The sequence below is a fragment of the Tasmannia lanceolata genome, unplaced genomic scaffold (genome assembly GCF_043159265.1).
Source record: "Tasmannia lanceolata isolate RefF3 unplaced genomic scaffold, GAP_Taslan_0.1 ptg000005l, whole genome shotgun sequence".
Taxonomy (NCBI): Eukaryota; Viridiplantae; Streptophyta; class Magnoliopsida; order Canellales; family Winteraceae; genus Tasmannia; species Tasmannia lanceolata.
In genome coordinates this window covers 19,865,631-19,889,128 of record NW_027518682.1, presented here as the reverse complement: position 1 = coordinate 19,889,128, position 23,498 = coordinate 19,865,631, and the positions used below count along the sequence as shown (strand labels likewise).

Below are 23,498 nucleotides of genomic sequence, written 5' to 3'. Positions count from 1 at the left end.
CAATTGAATCATAAGAGTGAAGAACTCATGAAAGGAAATGGGACAACACTTAAGATTTCGTCTAATCAAAGAACCTTCATATCTACAGTATGTCCTTTTGCCCCTGTGGAAAGGTTGGGTTTGTGGAAATCTAGATTCTTCCACCCACACAAAGCTTTGTAAAAAAAATTGATTTCTGAGTCACAAAATGTATGCCCGTAGGTGTATCAACATAAAATACTTCATTAATAATGAAATACTTACCTCATACAGAAAAACCTTCAAACATTATACTACTCTCGCAATTTTTCTTTTCCTCTACAACAAAAAAAAAAGAAGATAAACAACAATTGAAATGAAAATCAACCAAGAAAAAGTATAAGCTGGATTAAAATTCTCAGAGAAGATAATTGTCTACCGAATTACAGGCACTCAAGATTTCATAAGCAGGTAATGGGACTGAACTCTCCAACGCGTTTTGCACCTCGTTAATATTATGTCAGAAGAAAGAAAATCTACCTCCACTGCTTGCTGCAAACAAGCTGTATTCTTCGACAGTCGTCTCTTTTTTACTACAAGCGAGGTCAATCCGAACAGGAGCTAATGGTGGTTTTGAAGAAAAATCTCCAATTACTTCATCTTTCAATGATGCCGGATTCAAATTGTATCCTGCGGCCACTGCTACGGGCCCCCCAAAATGAAACAGTGAAAAGTTTGGACTGTCATTATGGTATTTAGCCGGGGCCCCAATGTTTCCATCTTGTCCGGGTGATCCTTCTTTCTGTGCTAGCTGTTGATTGGGAGGGGACCTTTCTAGAGAATGTTCACTTACTCCTCTAACAGGTACACGGGTTGCCTCTTGCCCTCCTCCTGATTTAGAACTCATGGTTTGGTCTTTTGGGTTCAAAACATTAGCTTTGTTAGCCATCTGGTACGATGGGACCCGGGCAACATTAAGTACTGGAGTTGTTAAAGGTTGCATGGCACCATACTGCATGCACAAGTGCGATGACTGGTTTGCTGGTAGACCATACCCAAGTGGGCTAGTGAACAGGTAAGGATTGGGTTGAGCAAACGACACCAACCCATTAGTAGGAGTTGCTTCCCAAGAAGCGCTTTGATGATAATAACCCATAGTTGAAGGCGTTGGAAAAACTGGTAAATGTATGCTTTGGTTATGAATTGGCAGCGAGTGGTTCTGTTGAGAACCCATATCAAGTGCATTTTTTCCGATATCAGAGTTATGGGCACTTTTTCCCGGTTGCTCATTTGGTAAGTTAACCCCCATGCAACTACTAGGTGGAAACCCAGCGGTAGCCCTAGTAAAAGACTCTTGCCCATTTTTCTCATACTTTCGATCTACTACATCAACATCTAGACAGCTATGAAATGAATTTTCACCACACGTTGCAATATCTCTACCTTCTGATTGTTGGCTTGCGTCCTCTGAATCAGATGTTGACAAGGATTCAGCATTTTGAGCTCCCTTGGAGCCGGTACTACTGTCTCCCTCACTAAGACATGATGAGCAGTTATCTGAACTAGAAGTGCTTATTAAGGGGTCAGAAGATTTATCCCCGGGAAAGGTAGAAATAACATGAGATAATCCAACTTCATCAGATGGACTACGGTTGTTTGATTTCTCCATGCCATGCTCGTGAACTTCATAATTATTCAAAGTATCAGCTTTGCCCAAATTTCCATCACATATCCCTTCCTCACATGCATCAATCTTGAAAGCGGAAGATCTCAAGGTAATATCAGGGTCTGAGTTGCTTCTGGGGCACTTTTTCCGCGACTCCATTGGTTCCCATACTTTCTTGCCATGGAAAACATCTCTACTTGGAGGGTTATTAACTGTGACAAACTTGCCTTTAGGAATTACACAGTTATCTGGTGTGTAAGATCCATGGCTGAACTTGCTACTGCGATAGAATGACCTGGACATATTTACTGCAGATTCCAATTTATTTGAAGTTTTCAAATCCCTACCAGATCTGATCAAAGAAACATGTTGCCCATCCCTTGATCTGTAACCACTATGGAAGTCATATCTCTCACGTATTCTATTGTTGGAACAGTGAAACTTCTCATCGAAATTAGGACCACAATTTCTGGCATTGGACTTTGTTGCATTGTTCCTTGGCTGCCTATGCAGCCCAGTGATGCATCTGAAAGAAGTTGCATTGTTACTTCTATCAAACCGCCTGTAAGAAGGTTCTAGTAGAGATTCCTTCTTGAATCTCAATTTACGTCGAGAAGATTTTGACTCCTCAATCATAAAAGAACCATTCCCATCTCTTACACTCAGTTCTCCATCAATATTACATGAGTGATGTAGACTATCATTCTTTAAGTCTTGTTTTTCGGAATTGATGCACCCATTTGAAGTTTGCTCATTGAAAAAGTTAGAGGAAAGAGGGATGGATAACATAATATCTCCCATTTCACTAATTGAATCACCTGAATTGGAAGTGTTATGCGGCTCCTCATGGGCACTCAAGGATGATTCATTTGCGGACACCTGTGAAGCATCTGGGACTTGATTCGATTCGATACATTTTTTCTCTCTCTCCCTTTCTTTTCCTTTTAGCCTCTCTTTTCTTCTGAGTTTCTTTTCTCTTTCCTTCATTCTCCTCCTCTCTTTACGCTCTTCTTCATCACGTTTTTCTCTTTCTTCTTCTTCAAGAAGCTTAATCTGCACATGAAAATTGCATAGTGATGGATAGCCATCAGGAACGAGATAATAGTTTCGAATTCTTCTTCGTTAAAATCTTTAACCTTGGAATTACCTGCTTTTCTAACGTTATGATTTCTTTGCATGCAACATGAACACGCTCTTCCAGCAATTTTAGGGCAAGGCAAACAAATATGCTATGTGCATTTTGTCGGGCCGTTCCTTCTCTGAAAGCCTTTTCTACCTGAAAATGGAATGTAAAATAATTAGATGCTATACAATTTTAAACAAGGGTATATATGACATGTAGGTACTAATCATTGAAGGGGACTCTACAAATGTTTTGGATTGGACAAGTAAAAAGGCGACTGGACCGTGGAATCTAGCCAATATAACCACAGAGATTCAAGGCTTATGCCGGATTTTAAATTCAATTTTTTCTCAAATGAGAAGTTTGGCGAATAACACTGTGGATCGTCTTGCGAAGGAGGGAGCGGAAAAAGTACAGAATGAAAACGCCACCTAGCTGCGATTTCTCAGCCTTGGGGGAAATAACAATACACTTCTTTCTCTGCATTATTTGAGGCCCTTACTCTAAGCATTATACAGTGTGCTTAGGTCCGCACAGAAAAGAAAGCTAGATTAAAGGCAAGGGATACATAGGAGGGAGAGCCTATGTAGACATCTATTAGAATGAGGCAACGGTTATTGCATGAGTGGGACGTCTTGTCCCTGTTCGGTTATGGTCATTAATAAAATCTCTCTCTCTCTCTCTCTCTCTCTCTCTCTCTCTCTCTCTCTCTCTCTCTCTCTCTCTCTCTCTATATATATATATATATATATATATATATATATATATATATATAAGGATTCGCTAGCGTCCATAGCAGAAGGCATTTCGCGGATGGGCTGTTGCATGTCAGAGCAGCCACCTCGTGAATGAAAAATCAAGAAACAATAGTGCCCAATTCCAACATAATTGAAGCGATTTTTTCTGATATTTTCTTATCCACCTGATAGAGACAGAAATGCTGGAAGGCAAGGATTCAGACAAAAAGTGGTGACTCATAGATGAAAACTAGGTTTAAATTATAGTCTTCCGTGGATGGTTCGCAGTTGTGAGGGGCTTTTCTACTGTTTGAGATGCCGTCCGGAAGAGTGTCAACTCGAGTTAGCTGCTAGTTGTTGGAGAGGTGTAGGTCACGGCCGGGAAAAAATCTAGGGCGGCTTGTAGTGGAGGACTGGCTTTTTGTCCTGAATGGAAGAGGGAGAAGAGATGAGAATGGAAAAGGGAATAAATAAAAATGGAAGAAGACATGTGAAAATGAAAGAAAGGATTGAATTTGAGGACTATTTGTGGCGCGCCAGTAAACATAAATGTTGTAGCCGAAAGGAGAGGAAATGATATAAATGTGGCAGTATAAAAGGAAATCTTTTAAATTCTGTTCGTGATAATCCGTTTTGGGAAGTTATTTACCACACCAATGCTCGAAAGAGTGCAAAATAGATGAGGAATGTGAATGGGTATAGACGGGATTGAAATTAATAGATTTGAGGGCTTATTATGGTACACCAGTTAACAAAAATCTTGTAGGCGAAAGGAGAGGAAACAAAGTAAATATGGAAGTACCAAAGGAAATCTTTTCAAATTCTGTGAATGGGTAGAGATTATATGCGAGAAAAAATATGCAATAAATATGCGAGAAAAAATCTGTAATAAATCTGATTTCGTTCGGCCTTATGGACAATAAATCCTATAATTCCTGGAATGAATGGCAAGATAAATCATCTAATAAGAAACAGTAATGCAAAACCGAATTAAGTAGTGGGAAACTGATTTAGTAGTTGTAATTTATTGGTGAAAAATTTAAAACGGCAAAAAAATAATTAGTAAGGGGAAACCGTTTAGTAGCGGTAATTAATCACAGAAAAACTTTTTCTAAAAAAAAAACTTTTCTTGGAAAATACGAATGACAAACATAAAAAAACATGCTTAGCATATATATATATATATATATATATATATATATATATATATATATAGAGAGAGAGAGAGAGAGCGATGGCGGTAAGACTACCTGCAGCAGGACAACGCCGAGGCCCGGTACACCATCCCATGTACGGACTCACCTTTTAATTTCCTATTAGCCCGTCACCATGAATTTATTGCTGACACATGTCTCTTGCCGTGTCCGACACGACACGCGTATCCACACATGTCGACATTCCGTTGGACTTTTAAATATATTGATATGAGTGTTAGAGCTAATTTGGGCGTGTGGACACATATTTGTGTAATAACCAATAATTTTATGTGTATGTAGTATGTACGTATCAAAATTACCATTCAAAAAAAATGTACGTGTCAAAATTTCTAGATTTTAGATGTTGCCATGTCAGACAACTCATATCCATATCGAAACTTGACACACAAATCTGTATCGACAAATTATGAATATATATACTTTCTATATTAGCCGTGTCCCCGTTTCTAAATTATGGGGGTTTGCAGTGTCCGACACTCCGTGCCAGTGTCGACATGCGACACTCATGTCCGCGCCCACAAATCATAGGTTCATACCCTTAACTTCCATAACCAGCCCTAAACTTGTCACCCTTAATCCAATATCCTGAACATAACACCCATCGTTCCTCCTCACCCTATTAGATTCCATTTAGCCATAGTTACGTATTTATTTAATAGAATTATTAGTGGACATATCTGGTTAATGATCTGATTTTTTTTGTTATCCTTGCCGGTTTCTTTCTAGCTAGAAGTAATTGTGTAGAATTTCCTTGGATGAGTTGACTTCTATTGATGAGCATTACTATCTATTTATTTCTTTAATTATGCGTACTTTAATGATCTAGAACTTATTTTGTGCAACAAAGTTCCCAGAAGAATAACCGTCGAACCCTAGGTTTGCATCCAATTGGTATCAGATAAAGGGTGGCATCATGTCATCTGATCTGTCAACTCCCATAGAGATCTAAAGCTATAGACTAAACCTTTGTCAAGTAAACAAGATCATCTACTTACGCAATCCTTAATCATTAAGTGCCGTTCTTGCTGACTTATTTTGACCCCACCTCTCACCACTCTCCTAATTCTTGTTGCAACCCACTACGAAATCACTCGATAAGAACCATAGTAATTGAACATAAAAATTTTCCCATCCCTCTCAATTAGGTAGACATACCTCGACAAATTTTGGCAAGTGAAATCTGTCACTACAGTTAAAGAAGGCTGTAGTGTGATAAGATGCAGACTTGAATTATACAGATTCAATATCATAGCCTAAAAACATGATATTCCATGGATTTTAATTAGTTCAAGATTACCCTATAATGACCTTGTATCTAAGACCTTTAGTATAAAGGGTGATTTCCCATTCATCCCAGATTTGCAATTGCTTGGAACTATCATGAATTGAGATAAAGTCGATATATATGAGAAAATCCACACACACACACACACACACACACACAGACATATATATATATATATATATATATATAAATGAGAAAAGTGTTCCTGCACAGCTGCTCAGATAGCTTATCTGAGCAGCTACTTCAAAAACTCATGTGGCCCCACATTTTTGGGTTGATCCAAAGCATTCATTTCGAAGGCCCTTCCATGGATAGGGTGTGTACCAAAAATGAGCCCTTTAGGATCATCCTAACCCTGCCATTTGTGGAGGGAAAAATGGTAAAAAACAGTGTCTATCCATTTCCCCCTCCACCTTTGATTGGGTTAGGATGATCCTATAGGGCTGATTTTTGGTACGCACCCTATCCATGGAAGGGCCTTTCCAATGAATGCTTTGGATCACCCCAAAAAACCCCAAAAATGTCGGCCACTAACAGAAATCAATTAGTGACTGGCATTGTAATGCTCAGGAGTCTCGTTCGGTGATATGGAGTGCTGACAATCAGATCCATGTTGATTCTTAGTCAGATCATCTAGGATCTTCTTGCTAATAATTAGCAGAATACAAGGAGTTCAATAATGATATTATTTTCCACGATGGACAAGAAACAGAATCTAATGACTGCCAAATATAGCTTACCTGCTCTTTGAAGATAACAGTTGCAGCATCTAGAAGAAATTCTCGAGCGAGTTCAGGACTCTTTGCATGTTTTTGGGGACGAGAACCATCTCCATCGGGTTCATTTCCATCCTTGTCCATGGAATCATCATCCTGAATTTATGCATCACCAGAATATTACAAAACGAAAGCCAATTTTCAAAACTAGATAAGCCTTCATACCATTTTTAAGGAAATTAATTAATTAACAAAACTAACTCTACTTTCATGAAAATAATAGTGAATTTCATACTGCTGAAATTACCTCTTCCTCCTCAGCTTCTTCTGCATGCTCAAAAAATCTTCTGATACTTTCCCCTTTTGTTATTGTGACAAACCCATCCCCCACTATGAGCCTACGATGGACACATGGTTGCTCCTTCAGTGCATGGGCTTTTACAGAAAGTTCAGTGCAACGACCATCTAGCTTCCAAGCCCTCAATGTAATAAAGCACGAGGTCAAACCACTAAGATCAAGACCTTTCACTTGAGCATTCCCATTCATACCAACGTCTTCAAACTCCAAAAAGTCAGATTTTCCTTCTCCGGTTCCAACAGCCCATTCAAAGTGATGATATGCTCCGACTGCATCGGTGAAGCATTGGTGCCAATCAGCTTGGACCGTATCCTTGGATACCTGAAACAAAATAAAGAAATAATAATTTTGAGGTAAACATTATGGGAAAATCTCCACCCTATCTTTGTTTTTATCATTCCTGTCACAGGCTTACTAGCAAAAAACAAGGTCGCTAGATTAAAATTGAAACATTTGTGTTTCTAACTGCAAAATAATAGTTAGGTATCTAAGAAAAGCCTAGAAGATGCATGGCATGATGAAGAAACTCCAAGGAACCTCAATAACCAGAACGGAAATTCTCAAATGAAAGCAAATATGCACCTCATATTGGAAGGCCGTATCTGCAACACAAAACCAATTGGTGCAGCGAGGTTCCCTCCGCATGCGCTTCAGTTCCTTCAGCTCCTTGAACTCGCGGATAACATTCCTTCGGCAATCTCTGCAAAACCTCTTGCTGTCAAACCTGTGACATGAACATTAAATTCTTAATTTGAAGACCGTTAAAACAATCTAACATAAGACAAATAAGAACATCAGCTGGTCTAGACATGGGAGTCAAAGATATTACAGACAGGGTGTATCAACCATGCCGAGATGAAGTACTAACTGTTCTGTAATAACTACAAGGTAAGCTAGCTTTTCATGGAGCTCTCCACAACTACTTCCAAAAACTAGAGCTAGTAAAAATTGTCTAAAACCACATGGATGTCAAGGAACTCTCCACAACTACTTCCATCCCTGCACTTGACGAATTTAACTGCTACCACAACCCTACGGTTGGTCTGACAAAAGAGATCATTAAAATCAAATCCCAGCACCATCCACAACTGTATATCAATGAGCCAAACAAAAGATTACCAGCTCTCTCAAATTAGTCCTCCATAACAGGGAGCCCCCAAAGAACATCCAGGCATGCAAAAAAGGCACTCACTAGGTTAAAGTGACTTTCTCAAGCAAAAATTCATCCTTCTCCAAGCCAAGGTTTTAAATTTCGGTTTCGGAATGTGTTTCGGTACTCACTGAAACCGTAATTTTTGCCGAAATTTCGTTCGAAATTAGACGAAATAAGAAAAAGGAATATTTTATCCCTCCTTAAATTTCGGGCGAAATTACCGAAATTTCAGGAAAACAAAATTTTGATCGAAATTTCAAAATTTTGGTCGAAATAAAGTAACATTTCGGGTTTACCCAATTTCGATTTCGGCAACGACCGAAACCCGAAATTTTGGATTTCGGTCAAAATTTAAAACCTTGCTCCAACCCATTCTCTATAGCCATCTCAAGAGGAGGGTTCACTTTAGTTACTCGTGAGTCGTGACTCTTGATAGACCAACTTGTTGCATGCACACCAATATCCTTTCCTCCATGCTTCCAAACTCCAAAAAACAATGTTGACTGCTCTCCATAACTGCTTTCAACCGAGGAATAAACTCAATAGAAAATGGACTCCCACTCCCTAAATCAAATAAGAAGGAAACATGGCACATGTTTGGAAATAATTTTAGCAACAAGGTTTTAGACGATCTTTCTTTTTCTATCAAGCTAACCCAAAACAAGGAGTTTTCTGTATAAATTGCCATTCGACACACATCCAAATAAACTTTTGCATACCACACCAGTATGAATTTGTAGAGGCTTACTTTCAGATAAGTGTATGGTTATGAAAATCTTAGGTTTAAAATTATCCATACGAAAATTTGCTAAATCTTGTCATTTTCTAAACTAAGATTGCCACCAGATAATCCCTCAAGGTCAAATTTGCCTATGCCATACCTTATGATGACTTTGACTAACTATGCATCACAATTTCTAGATATCTAAACCATTCTTGGCTGCAATAATCATAAGCGATGTAATCGCGTACGGCGGAAGTGCGAAAATAAATCACAAGAATAGAAAATTGTAGTCCTATGAGAGCAAAATAGAGAGAAACGAAGAAAACTCCAAGAATGGTCTCTTATCTTTCAATTCATTAATTGATAATCAAGGCCAAAAGTGACATTACATGTCTCATCCACCCCTTTATTCTAGAAAAGGAATCTCATGCAAGTAAAAAGAAAATATCTAAAATTGATACTGCGAAGTTTCCGAAAACTCCTTGGGCGGGTGGGAAACCCGTTTCCACTAAAACGCGTTTCTCGCGGGTGGGAAACTCGTTTCCCCTAAAACGTGTTTCCCACATTTCAAAAACGTTTCCGAAACATGATAAAAAATTTGGAGAAATGTTCCGAAACGCATGGGAAACATATGAGAAACTTATGTAAATCATGTGTGAAACACGTGATGAACGTATGCAAAACTCTAGAAAACGTGTGTGAAATGTGTAGGAAACATGTGTAGAACTTACGAAAATCATTTTGGAAAAAACACATCAAAAATTGTGGAATAGATATTTATAAAGAAAACAATAGCATGCATTGTAATAAAAATAAAAATAAGAAAAAATCAAATAGAAATTTGAAATTAACAAAATTTAAATCTACAAAACCACATATTTCATGTTTTCCTTGTGTTTCATGTGCGTTTTTCCTATCGTTTTTGAAACGCTTCTAATGCGTTTCCTAAGACATTTCTCATACAATTTTCGATCGTTTTTCTCGTTTCTCATTTCACCTATAATTTTTTCATGCGTTTTCCGTTTCCGTTTCACGTTTCGCTTTACGAATTCGTTCACACCCGGGTAACTATATTATTGCCATATTAACAGCAACCTACATAAAAAGTAAACTCAATACTAAATGACCTTAATTAGCTATGCATAGAATGGAATGTGCCTTCTTTAGCCATGCATGAAAATAGAAATAAATGTCCTAATTGATATGCAGGAAAATGGAAATAAATCTGTCTCAATTAGCAGACATGGAAATAGAAAGTCTCATGATTGCCTCTCTTTGCGCCAAGCTTGCTCCTTAGTGCTTTGGGGTGGGCTCACATCCTCTCCATGCCATCGTGGATAGCATGGGCCCCATCAATATGGTTTCCTTAGTGCCCAAACATGACCGGCTGACGTTGCTAATAGAGGGGGGGGGGGATATCAAGGCAATGGCCCTGAGAATGGCACTTCTACATAAAAAATGGAGGGAATGGCCCTATATTAGTCAAGGAGGTGGCATTTCGGTAGCACTAATGGTGAGACCACACAGCTAAACCAAAGTCGCCACCACAGCGAGAATGCTACTTGAGACCACGATCCCAACACCATACATATATCAGAATGAGCACGTTAGGATACCCTATTTAATACCGACAGTTCACTTGAAAAACAAAATGCTAAGCACCTAAAGAACTAATTGACAGAAAAAAAAAAACTCACCTATACATAATTGCTAAGCACCTAAATCATGTCATTTTCTAAACTAAGATTGCCACCTGATAACCTCAAGGTCAAATTTGCCTATGCCATACCTTATGATGACTTTGACTGAAAAACAAGGCATCACAATATCTAGATATCTAAACCATTCCCGGCTGCAATAATCATATGTGATGTAATTGCATGAGGTGGAAGTGCGAAAATAAATCACAAGAATAGAAAATCAGTCCTACGAGAGCAAAATTGAGAGAAACGAAGAAAACTCCAAGAATGGATGTCTTCTCTTTCAATTCAATAATTGATAATCAAAGCCAAAAGTGCTAATACCTGTCTCATCCACCCCTTTTTAAAAATTAGGAGGGTTCTAGAAAAGGAATCCCATGCAAGTAAAAAAGAAAATATCTAAAATTGATATTGCCATATTAACGTCAACCTACATATAAAGTAAACTCAATACTAAATGACCTTAATTAGCTATGCATGGAATGGGCATGTGCCTTATTTGGCCATGCATGAAAATATAAATAAATAAGTCCTTAATTGATATGAAGGAAAATCGAAATAAATCTGTTTCAATTGGCAGGCATGGAAATAGAAAATCTCATGGTTGCTTCTCTTTGCGCCCAAGCTTGCTCCTTAGCACTTTAGGGTGGGCCCACATCCTCTCCATGCCATCGTGGAAGGCATGGTCCCCATCAATATGGTTTCCTTAGTGCCCAAACAAGACCATGTACCCTCTTTTATAACAGTTCACTTGAAAAACAAAATGCTAAGCACGTAAAGAACTAATTAACAAAAAAAAAAAAGCACTCACCTATACATGAGCCTCTCAATAAAATCCTCCTCTTTCATACGTAGGAGAGAATGCCGAGTCTCATCACCCAGAGCTGACCAGAAATCTACCAGTGTATCACACGAAAGCCTGGCTGTATGCAAAGCACATGTTTCTCTGGTTCCATGCCCTCTGCCATAATTAGCCATTCCTTGGCTTATCCAACCCCGGCCTCCCCCACCACATGCATCAGGGTAAAGCAACTCACGTTCACGTTCCCTCGCACGTGCACTGTCAAATACCTGGATGAACAGATGTTACGACTTCAATTAGAACGAAGAAGCCAAAACGAGATGAACCAGTGACTTAATTCAGGCATCTGGTCATTAACGTACATTTTGGAGTGCCTTGAGTGACTGCCCATCGAGAAAGCAGTCCAAGAGTGTCAGTATCCCATCTCGAGTCGCAGCCAAACCTCCCCAAGGATGAACACATGGGTCTTGGGCATCATCTTGACAGCTGGATAACATTATATTTGATCCATTATCAATCTGGTTTTTCAAGGCCCCTGCCTTGCTAGGGAGGTGCCCACCTGCACCTTCTTGCTGTAAAGACTTCCCATACATAATAATCTGTGAAAAACCTTCAAGCAGCAACCCATTGCACCTAGAACAGTAAAGGTTTTTACGAGCTTGCTCAAAAAGTGTCTGCTTATCAATCTTCAGGAGCTCTTGCCGGGCATGAGGTGGTAATTCACTCCAGAACTGGTTCACAAATATAGAGAAGGAAAAAAATAAAAGAAAATGTCAATAATGGAAAATTCACTGCAGCATTATTCTTTTCCATGAGCTAACAAGGAAAAAACCAGCAGCTGATAAATTTGTGCATTGGTATACCGACCATTTCCACAGATCAGCAAGAGAATAAATAAATCCAAATAACGATCAGAAATTAATCGACATTTTTTTTTAATTGTAGATTACAAGCATGCATAAGTCAGATAAAAGCACAGGAAACATTTATAAAGCATTAACATGATGTTCCTTACAATTACCATTTCTTCAAAAAACAAAAAAAAAAACCTGTTTGTAAAAATGAATGAGAACTGTTTGTGAATTATCCATTACCGAAATACACAACATAATAATATATTTGGAAATTGGAACCCGTGTAAATCCAGATGTAAATCAATCAAAGAAAAAAAAAATCCACGGTAAATCTAGGAATAATGTAAAAACAAGATCCGATGGATTTAAATCTAGGAAGAACACGCATCAAATCAATCATCAAACAATCAAACAAACCTAAAACTCTAAGATCGTGCTTTATAATTCAAACATCATTACAAATTCTCCAATTCCATCTTAATTTAGGGATAAATCAACAAAGTTAGAACTATTGATTGCTACATAATCAATACATCTACGAATCAAATTAAAGGACCTTTTGAAGCTGATCGAAGGTGATGTCACCACGTTGTTTGGACCATATTCCGTTTGCCGGAACCGATCGAACGGCTGATAGCTGCGAATCAGCATTACCGGATTGAGCATTTTTATGAGCGAGACCGGGCATCTTTAAGCTCTTAGAGATCCGTTCTTTGAGCTTCCATATTCGGTTAATCTCTGTAATGAGGATTTCAACGTCCGATGTGGATAAAAAACGGATCAAACCGAAAATCAATCCGATATCAAAACCGCGATTCAATAAGCCGATATCTGTTCAAGGTTTGAGGATCCAAAGACTGGATAAAAATGGATCGATCGGAGGTCGATTGGATTGATTTTCAGATTGGAATCAAACGATTCTTCTAGATCGGAGGTCTGGATGATCGGATGAAATGAGAATTCGATATGGTTTTAGGGTATCGAATGAGACGAAGACGAGGCTTTTTTGTATTGAGAGAGAGAGAGAGAGAGAGAGAGAGAGAGAGATCTGATTTTCTGCTGTTTTTTCAGCCCCAATAGCGAAGACCCCTATCGTGGGGCTTTTGAGAGGGCAGTGCACACGGTTAAAAGCTGGAAGAGGCCTTTTTAACTGCGCTCGAAAAAATGAATAGGAAAAGAAAATGGGAGAAAGCTAGGGTGAAATAATGGAAAAGAAACGAGGAGTAATAAGTTTTTTTTTTTTTTTTTTTCTCTCTGTTTTTTTGTTGTTACAAACTTACTGTTACTCAGAATGAAGAGAAAGGAAGGGGGCCATTGAGTGTGGGGAAATCTAACGTGCGCGAGCAGGGATAGCGCGGCTGGGGACGGACATGTGTGTAGTCTTTCGCTATTCACGCCGCAAATTTATACATGGTGCTTTGGGGTGCGCAGGTTAATCGCTAATTGGCGCCTCTGCTGTGCACGTTAGTACGATACGGTGATATCAGTTGGAGGGACTTAGGAGTTAGGAGAAGATGTTGCTTTTCACGTTCACGATGTTTCACAAGTTCACAACGTAGCGATAAGAGAATTTAAATGGTGAGTGCGTGAGAAGTTTAGTGTTTTTTCTAAAATGTAGAGTGGGGCCCATTTTGTAGGACGATCCAAACCGTTCATTTGTGGGGCCACAACCTAAATTGGTTGGATCCCGAATCTCTTCTAAATAGGAGGATCATTTTCCATACTTTTTATGTTAATATATTTCAATTTGAGACTAAGCAGAAAGTCACTTTAATGAATGATGATAAAAGGCAACTTTAGGGCCCCACAGGGGACGTGTATGTGAAAGTGAAAGTGAAATCGAGACCATTGATTTTTTGTAGAGTAACAATGGATAACCCACATGGTTTTGGCTCCATCCCAACCACAATATAAGAAATTAACAAAATCGACAGTTTAGCTTTCTTTGAAGAACACTAAATGAGGCTTGAGGGAGCCAGGAGTCTATAATTATCCAGTCAAGGTGCACTCAAAATCATCCCAACTTATGATTTGCATTCGGATCAACGGATATGATCTCTTATGAGAGGCTGAAGTGGGGCCCAATAAGTAACATTTTGAAAGGAGGGTAAAAGTGACATTCTATCTAGCATTTTTCAGGCAACTATTTTTCTAGCAAATTTCTCGTCAGGTATGCCGAGAAGTTGGACTCGGCCTGTTGAAACTAGAAATTTTGAAGATATGAAAATTAAACATTTTAGGAAAACAAAACATTCAAAGTATGGAGTGCACGTATCGACATTGTATGAAATTCGTCACCACGTGGTAGCAATAGTAAATGAGCGGGGCCCCAACATTAAGTGTGTGGCCCACCATGCTAATCGGCCTTTCACCTCAAGCAAGTAGTGGTCCCACTCCTTATCTACGTCAGCATCAGCGTTTAGGATATCTTAATACGAGAATTTATATGATGGGTGGCCGTGAAAACACGTTAAGTCTAAAAAAAGTAGTTACGGCCCACTTTTTTTTATGATCCAAACCGTTCATCTGTTTGGGCACAACGTAAATAGGTTGTGCCCCAAAAATCAATTCCATAGAATGATCCTAACCCTTTGATCTGAATATGGAGATTTCCAAAAATCATTTATGGAATCTTCTACATATCAGAGGGTTAGGATCATACTATGGAACTGATTTTTGGGGCACAACCTATTTACGTCCTCTTTTTGGAAATCTCCATATTTTTGGAAATCACTCATCATATAAACTCTCTCTTAATACATGGCATCACTAGTGCTCGTCCAATTGAATCAATTTTGGCTCATATTAGCTACCTAGAGTGGGGTCCATCTCTTGCCTATATTTCTCCATAAATTAAATTTGTTGGGCAATGATATACTAGCCCCTTTTTCTTCTCTGGACCACCCACGTTAGGATAAAATGGGTAGTCATAAATACACTAATTTTATGACCTCCGTCTCTTAATCGGCATTCCTCATTTTAAAAAAGGACGATTTCTCAGTCTTGTCGGGCCATGCCCGATACCAATTAAACCCGATGTCTTGAGATTTATTGGCCCAGACTTAATGTATAAAATATCAGAAATATGGTGATTATTGGTTAAGGCTTCGTTAGGTTGAATGTTTATAATCAGAAAAAATGTCGTTATATTATGTGATAATGTTGCCATTTTGTCGTAAGGCATAGTGTTTTGTTTCTCCGTACTCATAGAAAATGACCTGATGTTTGTAATTTTATTTATAGGGATCTTCAATTTATAATGACCCCTCTAAATAATCCGTAATTATATTATTTCTTTTTAAATAGTGGAGATCTGGGAAAAAAAATTCCACAAGAAAGGTTTTTTCTTGCAATCTCAACATCACCTTAGTGGGTCCTACTTCTGTCTTACTCAGGTGATCAGGACTGTTGATTCAAACTCCAATCACTAGTCTGCACAATTCCAGTAAGAACACATTGATTGGATGATCCTAGGCGCGTGATCTTCACGTCTCGTACATTTTGGGTTCCACAAAGAAAATCTAAACTGCTGGTTGTTTGTAGTTTCTTATATTAGGAATGTCCACTCAGGATGATACAAAGTTCAAGTTTACCTCACGATGTTCTACAAGATCAACAATCTTGATCAGAACGTATGCCATTGAGAGCAGGTGGATGATCCTAGCCATTGATGAATGAAACCCTGTATTAGGGACGATCCTTGCCCTTGATGAATGAAACTCTATTTTAGGGTTTTACCAGGGTCTTACCACTGGATATCCGTTCACGAAAGACCAAGAACATGTGGGTCGCCTCATGAGTCATGACAAGATCAATGGTTTATATTTACTGTGGGACCCAAAAGAATGCCTTACATTAATCGTGATATGTGAAAGAATTGACCCAATCAGCATCTAATGTAAACATATGAGTGGAAATTACCAAGACAAGTGAGTGTGATACACAAAATCTCCATCGAATTTTACAAGTTAGGTCATAGTTTACGCGTTACACCTTAATCCTGCCTGGTCTAGCCATCTAAGCATTTTATAAAACAATATGGCCATATTTGGTGCTGAAAGTTTTTCCTTTGAAATCTTAGTTTCAAGTGGTAGGAGAGGGAGGGAATTGAGAGGACATGAGTGTATAGAGGGCGAGGAGTGACTGAAAATAGGGAAAAGGAAAATACAAAAGGATTGCTGGCCTAAAACTTCTTTTTTTCAAGTAGTTGGTTGGGGACAAAAGTCATACAACATAGCTAGAGAGAGAGAGAGAGAGAGAGAGAGAGAGTGCAAGTATAAAACATGCAACCAACAACACTGGTAGTTGAAGCGGCATCCGAAAACCAACTAAAACATTGAGTAAACCCCATAATTTTTGCAACAAACCAGACCCTAAGGTATACTATAGAAGCAAGGTAACTACTCACACGAGTTTATTCAGGATAAAATTATCCAAGTAGAGTAGCCAATCCATGAACAACTAATCTAAGGATTTATATACCCAGCGAGACATGCCTATTGTATCTAGGATGTCCTGAATCTTATAACGAGCCAAACAATCTTAGAGGGCCTCCTTTTTTTTTATTGTCCTTCTCTCTTTTCCAAAGGAGGGCCAAAACCTAGAAGTGACCTTCATTTCGTAGAAAGACGCCCCTTATTACATAGGACAAGCGGGTGGATCCAATCATGAATGCTCGTATAGATGTGTCTCGTAACCTTTGATTATTGTATTGTAGGCCTTTATCTCAAAAAATATGATACCCATTCAGAATAAGACCTGGACTATGTGGATTGCCTGACGATGGTCCAGGACCTGTTCGTTTCGGATTGTGACAACATATTGTCATCCCCATTAATCGGTTGGGGGCTCAAAACTATTGTCACAGTCCAAAACAACCAGGGCCATAGGGAATCAAGAGTTTCGATTACACATGCATGTCCCCATAATGAACCCAATAATTGCTTGCTAGAATCGGTCAAGATGGTCATTAAATTTCATAGTGTTTATTATATTATCTAAATTAACGCCCTTATTTCATCATTTTTTAATAGATTAATTGAAATGTACAGCCATTGTCGATCTTCTTATGAATGAGAATGCTCGATATTATTTCCGCTTTCTTCTCCTACTATGATAAAACCAAAGTTTTACTAGACGGGCTCTGTCAGTGTTTGGCCTACAAGGTTCATAACCTCATTGTCGAGATTGATAGCAAGGCCCCCGTGGATTTTATATGCAAGGACGACACGTGCTCGTGGTCGATCTTCTACTTTTGGATGGAAATTCTGTTAGTGATTTTGGATTTTCAAAATAATGTATTTTGCATGTTTTAGTGTTTTGGAAAATGTTTTATCATAAGCGTTTGGAAAAAAAAAATGTTTTCTTTGAAAGATTTGCTTTTACAAAATGATGTAGAAGTGTAGTTGAAAAGATAGTCTCGTACCAGATGAGAGAAAGGAAAGAGAAGAGCTTATAAAGCACTACACTTCTCTAATACTTGTTGATTGCACATTGGGTTGAACCCATGGTGGGACCCACGGGACGGTGCAACGCACCGTTTGCACACGCGCGCCTGCCGTGGGCAATGGGCTATAGGGCGCATAGTGGCGCTTTATTTTCTGCAGAAACAGTATCTAGAAATATCTCTAAGACTTGAAATTTCGGAAGGGCATTTCGGGTTTAATTCCGCTAGTGCTACGCGTCATCAAACATTAGTAGGGCTTCCCTACTAGGTTTCATTGTATCTTTGAGGCAATTCGCAGATCCCCTTTGCACACTACTAGTGGGGGCGAATCTTGTCTTAAGGAAAGTGATATCACGCCTTGAAGCAACAAGTTTCTGTTTTCTATCAACAAAAGTACCCTCAATTTTTTCCAACAATCTTAAGACAAGATTTTCTACTGTTGTTTTAATGGCACTTTATTCGTTTCGTCAAATGACCTAAGACTTTGTCAAACTCGAACGTTTCGACAAAGGAAATTTCAAACGCTGGCAGAAGAAGTTACACTTCATTTTGACATCACTCAAAGTGGTCCGGGTTCTCACTACTCTAAAGCCGGTAACAAATGAAAATGAAACTTTGGCGGAGGCTCGTGTAGGGATGAAGTGGGAACAGGATGACTACATTTGCAAATGGCACATCCTAAATGCTATGTCAGATACTATATTTGACATATATCAAGGCATGGGATCAGCAAGTGAAATCTGAAATGCACTTGAAGCCAAATACTTGGCGGAAGATGCCAGTAGCAAGAAATTCACTGTGAGTCAATTTTTAAATGGTAGATAATAAGTCTGTTATTGATCAATTACATGAAATACAACATGTAATTAGTCAAATTCATTTGCAATGCATCCTTCTTGATGATTACTTCATTGTCCCTTCAATTATTGACAAACTTCCACAAACTGGAAAGACTTTAGAAAAAGTCTAAAACACAAGAAAGATAAAATGTCTATTGAAGACTTGGCTCAATGCCTCAGGATTGAGGAAGAGTCAAGAATCAGAGACAAGAAAGAAGATGAAATTGTATCTTCTAAGATCCATTTGGTGGAAAATGTCAAGAATTCGAACCAACAAGAAAAAGACAATCGGAAGAGAAACAAACACCCTGAAAAGAAGACTAATAAGAATAAGAAAAGAAACGGTGCTTGTTTCAACAGTGGCAAACCAGGCCATTACAAGAGTGAGTGCCGACCTCTTAAGGATAAGAAGTCGGGTGCACCAACAGACAAAGAAAAGTTTGTCGTCATGATTTAAGAGGCAAATATGCTTGAAGATGGCAATGATTGGTGGATTGACTCTGGTGCGACGATGGATGTCTGTAAAGACAGGAACCTGTTTTCAACTTATGAAATAGTTGAAGATGGAAGCGTGTTATACATTGGAAATTCGTAGACAGCATAAGTCAAAGGGAAGGGCAAGGTGGAACTTGAGTTCACATCCGGCAAGCGACTCACTCTAACCGATGTCTACCATGTACCAGAAGTTAGAAAGAACTTAGTGTCTGGAAGCATTCTCAACAAGAATGGCTTCAAACTTGTATTTGAATCTAACAAGTTCATTCTTTCTAAGGGGGGTACTTTTGTTGGGAAGGGATATATGTATGAAGGGATGTTCAAACTTAATATCAATAAAGTGAATGTCTTTGCTTATGTTTTGGATTCTTCTTTATCTTTATGGTCTAATTGTTTAGGACATGTAAATACTAGAAAAATGAATGATACAGTTAAGTTAACCTTAATTCCTAAATATGAAAATGACTTAGTAGATAGATGTAAAACATGCATGCAAACCAAGATAATCGCTAAGTCATTTCCTAAAGTAGATGGAACTTCTAACTTGTTAGATTTAATACATAGTGATGTATGTGACATACATAGTGTTCCCACAAAGGGAGGCAAAAAGTACTTTGTTACATTTATTGATGATTATTCTAAGTATTGTTATGTTTATCTACTTAGTCATAAAGATGAGGTTTTAGAAAAATTTAAGATTTATAAAATTGAAGTCGAAAACCAATGTAAAACAAGTATTAAATGTCTCAGATCAGATAGAGGTGGTGAATATCACTTCCCTCATTTCTGTGAATCAGTAGGCATAGTCCATGAAACTTCTGCCTCTTATGCACCACAACAAAATGGTGTAGCAGGAAGGAAGAATATGACACTTAATGAAATGATTAATGATATGCTTGTTAATTCTGGTTTAAATAAGAGTTTTTGGGGTGAAGCCTTACTTACGGCTTGTCACATTTTGAATAGGGTACCTAGTAAGAAATTTAATATAACTCCTTATGAATTGTGGAAGAAAAGGAAATCAAACTTAAGTTATCTTAAAGTTTGGGGTTGTAGATCTATAGTTAAAGTCCCTAAACCTAAGTTAAGGAAATTAGGTGAAAAGGGTATTGAGTGTATCTTTTTGGAATATGCTAGTCACAGTAAGGCCTATAGGTTCTTAGTTATAGAACCTAATGATTTCATAGATGTCAATACCATAATTGAGTCTAGAGATGCCATTTTCTATGAAAAATAGGTTCACTTCAATTCCTAAAGATATTAAACCTACAACTTCTGTAGATCATCCTTTAGAATCACAAACAGAAGTTGGTGAACCTAGTGTACAACCTAGTAAAATAAGAAGAAGTTCAAGAGATAGAAGGGATACGAGTTTTGGCTCTGACTTTGTAACCTACCTGGTAGAAGGGACAAGAGAAAAACTCCAAGGTTCTGTATTGTTAAACTTAAGCATAGAAAGTGACCCTCAAACCTATGGAGAAGCCATAAAGTCACAAGATGCTGCTTTTTGGAAAGAAGCAATTAATGACGAAATGGATTCTATCATGGGTAATAAAACTTGGTTTTTGGTTGATCTACCACCTGGGTCTAAACCTATAGGATGTAAATGGATCTTCAAGAAGAAGATCAAAGTATATGGGACCATAGAAAAGTTTAAGGCAAGGTTAGTTGCCAAAGGGTTTACTCAAAAACCCGGTATTGATTACTTTGACACATATGCACCAGTTGCTAGGATATCTACCATTAGTGTGTTGATTGCCCTTGCTTCCATATACAAACTTTACATTCACAAGATGGATGTTAAAACTGCATTCTTAAATGGTGAACTTGATGAAGAAGTGTATATGGAACAACCTGAGGGATTTATTCTGCCAGGCCAAGAGCATAAAGTATATAAGCTTATCAAATCTTTGTATGGGCTTAAGGAAGCTTCTAAACAATGTTATGAAAGATTTGATAAAGTCTTAGTGTCAAATGGTTATAAGATACATGAGTCAGATAAATGTATATACAGTAAATTAAAAGGTGGCAAATGTGTTGTTATTTGTTTATATGTTGATGACATGTTAATTTTTAGTACTGATATTGAAAGCATTCAAAGTACTAAATCATTTCTTTCTCAAAACTTTGATATGAAAGATATGGGTGAAACTGATGTGATTTTGGGTATTAGAATCATAAGACAGGATAATGGTCTTATTCTAACACAATCACATTATATTGAGAAAGTTCTCAAAAAGTTTAACCATCTGAATGTTCGCCCATTTCAACACCTTTTGACCCAAATATAAAGTTGTATCTTAATACTGGCATGACTATTTATCAACTAGGGTATGTGTAGACACCCCATTTTGTTTTGTTTTAATCAACAAAGAAGTTAGTGTTCTTGTTATCAGTCTCCTTTAGTGTTTTCCATTCCCGTGTCCGCTCCTCTTGTTTTCTCGATCTTTTTGGTTATTTTTGTCATGTTTTGTGTCGTCCTGATAATTGTTGAGAAAGGTTATTCCCAAGAATCCGAGCAAGAGAGAATTTGGATCCGATTGATGGGCCCGTCTTGAGCATTTGTTTAGATTTGGATCAAACAGGGTGGCCCGCGCATTGTTTTAGTGAAAAATGAGTTTTGAACCTACTTCGATCCAACACCTAAAGATGATCATCAAGAGAACGGTCAAGATCTCAGAGAAGTCGTTTTAACAACCAATTTTGTTACGATCATCAGGTTGAGTTACTCGGATCAGCCCATTGAAATGATTTAGGAGGACACAACCTACTTAGGTAGGGGACCCATCAATTGGATGGTCTGGATCGTCATAGAGGAATGATTTAAGGGGGCACAACCAATTTACATTGCGACCCACCATTTGAACGGTCAAGATCATCAATTGTCGCCCATCAAATGGACGGTTCGGATCATCAAATGGGAGTGATTTAAAAATGGGGTAACATATTCACATTTTGATCTATTGGATGGTTTGGATCAGCCCATAGGATTGATTAGTGGAGCACAAATTAAATCACATCGCAGCCCACTATTTGAACGGTCAAGATCATCAATTGTCGCCCATCAAATGGACGGTTCGGATCATCAAATGGGAGTAATTTAAAAATGGGGTAACATATTCACATTTTGATCTATTGGATGGCTTGGATCAGCCCATAGGATTGATTAGCGGAGCACAAATTAAATCACATTGTTGCCCATCAAATGAACGGTTCCGATCATACTTTGGAGTGGGGCATATGATTTTATGCACAATTGGGAATTTGGTCACATATGGGACCCACTTGGGTTATCTTTTACCTACTCAAAAGGATTTTAAAAAAAACATGCATGGGGCCACACACATGTCAAAATTCAATGTCCACAATGGTGGCCACCTACCATGGAATATGTCCACAATGGTGGCCACCTACCATGGAATAAGTCCACAATGGTGGCCACCACCCTCCCATTCCTTTGCTATAAATGGTTCAATGAGGGTGAGTAAGAAGGAGAACTCATTTCTCTTCTATCATGAGTTCTAACAAAGTGGCTATGTGGGGTTGAAAAGAAAAAAAGAAAGAAAAAGAAACAAGAAAAGAAGAAAAAGAAACAAAAAAAGAAGAAAAAAGAGAAAGAAAGCGGAAGCGATCGCACGGAGGCGGGATTTTCGAGTTTTTCGGCTCTCGGATTCGGCGAGGATTTCGATCACAGGTAGGTACACCGTTCTCGGAATTTTTTTAGAATTATTTGGTATATTTTCGGATTTTTGCATGATTTTTAACAAAGAAAACTAAACGTTATACTAAACAGATTCCAAAAATAATGAAATTTCGTGGGAAAATAATATGATAATGATACATTCTACCATGAATTTGTGAGAATTTTTGGATTTTGTTTGGTATATAATTTTATGCTTTCTTTGAAAATCAGCAGATTTTGGGGGAATTTTTACTGACATCAGATCACAAAGAAAATTCTTAAAATTTTTACAGTAGTCTTATATTTCAAATTTCTTGCTTCTATAAAAGTTTCAATTACTTTGGATCTTGTTTTACATGGGATGTAGTGTTAATTCATAATCTGGTCTAACAATTGAAAAATCCGAAACTGATAGTAAATAGTTTTTTAAATTCATGAAAATCTCACAGCATGCTAATTTCACTTATATCTTACTAATGTAGAAATTTCATGGAATTTAGATTTCTATTTCTAGTAGTTTCTGTGTTATTTTTGCAATCTGGTCAATTAATTGTTAAATCAAAATTAAATATGAGCTTAATGTAAAAATCTGTAAAAATCTTCCAGCAAGCTACATCTCATCATATCTTGCTTCTGTATAAGTTTCAACTCATTTCGAATTCGTTTGCAACAATTTCACTTGTAAAATCACTCATATGCTTAAAATTGATAAAATCCATTGAAAATCCGAAATTAATTGAAAA

General features: G+C 37.9%; 1 protein-coding gene across 2 annotated transcripts; it reads right to left on the bottom strand.

Moving 5' to 3' along the window:
- Positions 1-204: 204 nt before the first annotated feature.
- LOC143877870 (uncharacterized) lies at positions 205-13,643 on the bottom strand. Of its 2 annotated transcripts, none has more exons than XM_077380164.1 (8): positions 12,850-13,643; positions 11,802-12,170; positions 11,449-11,708; positions 7,643-7,784; positions 7,010-7,381; positions 6,727-6,858; positions 2,772-2,900; positions 205-2,677 (listed from the first exon to the last, which is right to left on the bottom strand). In XM_077380164.1, exons 1-8 carry the CDS (start codon positions 12,979-12,981, stop codon positions 479-481), a joined length of 3,735 nt encoding a protein of 1,244 aa, XP_077236279.1. In that variant the 5' UTR covers positions 12,982-13,643; the 3' UTR covers positions 205-478. The 2 variants fall into 2 exon arrangements, with proteins under 2 accessions (XP_077236279.1, XP_077236280.1); XM_077380165.1 differs by having other exon boundaries at positions 7,643-7,760.
- Between the last annotated feature and the right edge of the window lie 9,855 nt (positions 13,644-23,498).

Bases quoted from the DNA above. Each gene is read 5' to 3' on its own strand.
- LOC143877870 (XM_077380164.1), bottom strand. From the start codon at position 12,981: ATGCCCGGTCTCGCTCATAAAAATGCTCAATCCGGTAATGCTGATTCG. The intron at 7,382-7,642 runs GTGCATATTTGC...ATTTTGTTTCAG, and splicing joins ATACGGCCTTCCAATATGAG to GTATCCAAGGATACGGTCCA. The intron at 2,678-2,771 runs GTAATTCCAAGG...TTTCATGTGCAG, and splicing joins TCATAACGTTAGAAAAGCAG to ATTAAGCTTCTTGAAGAAGA.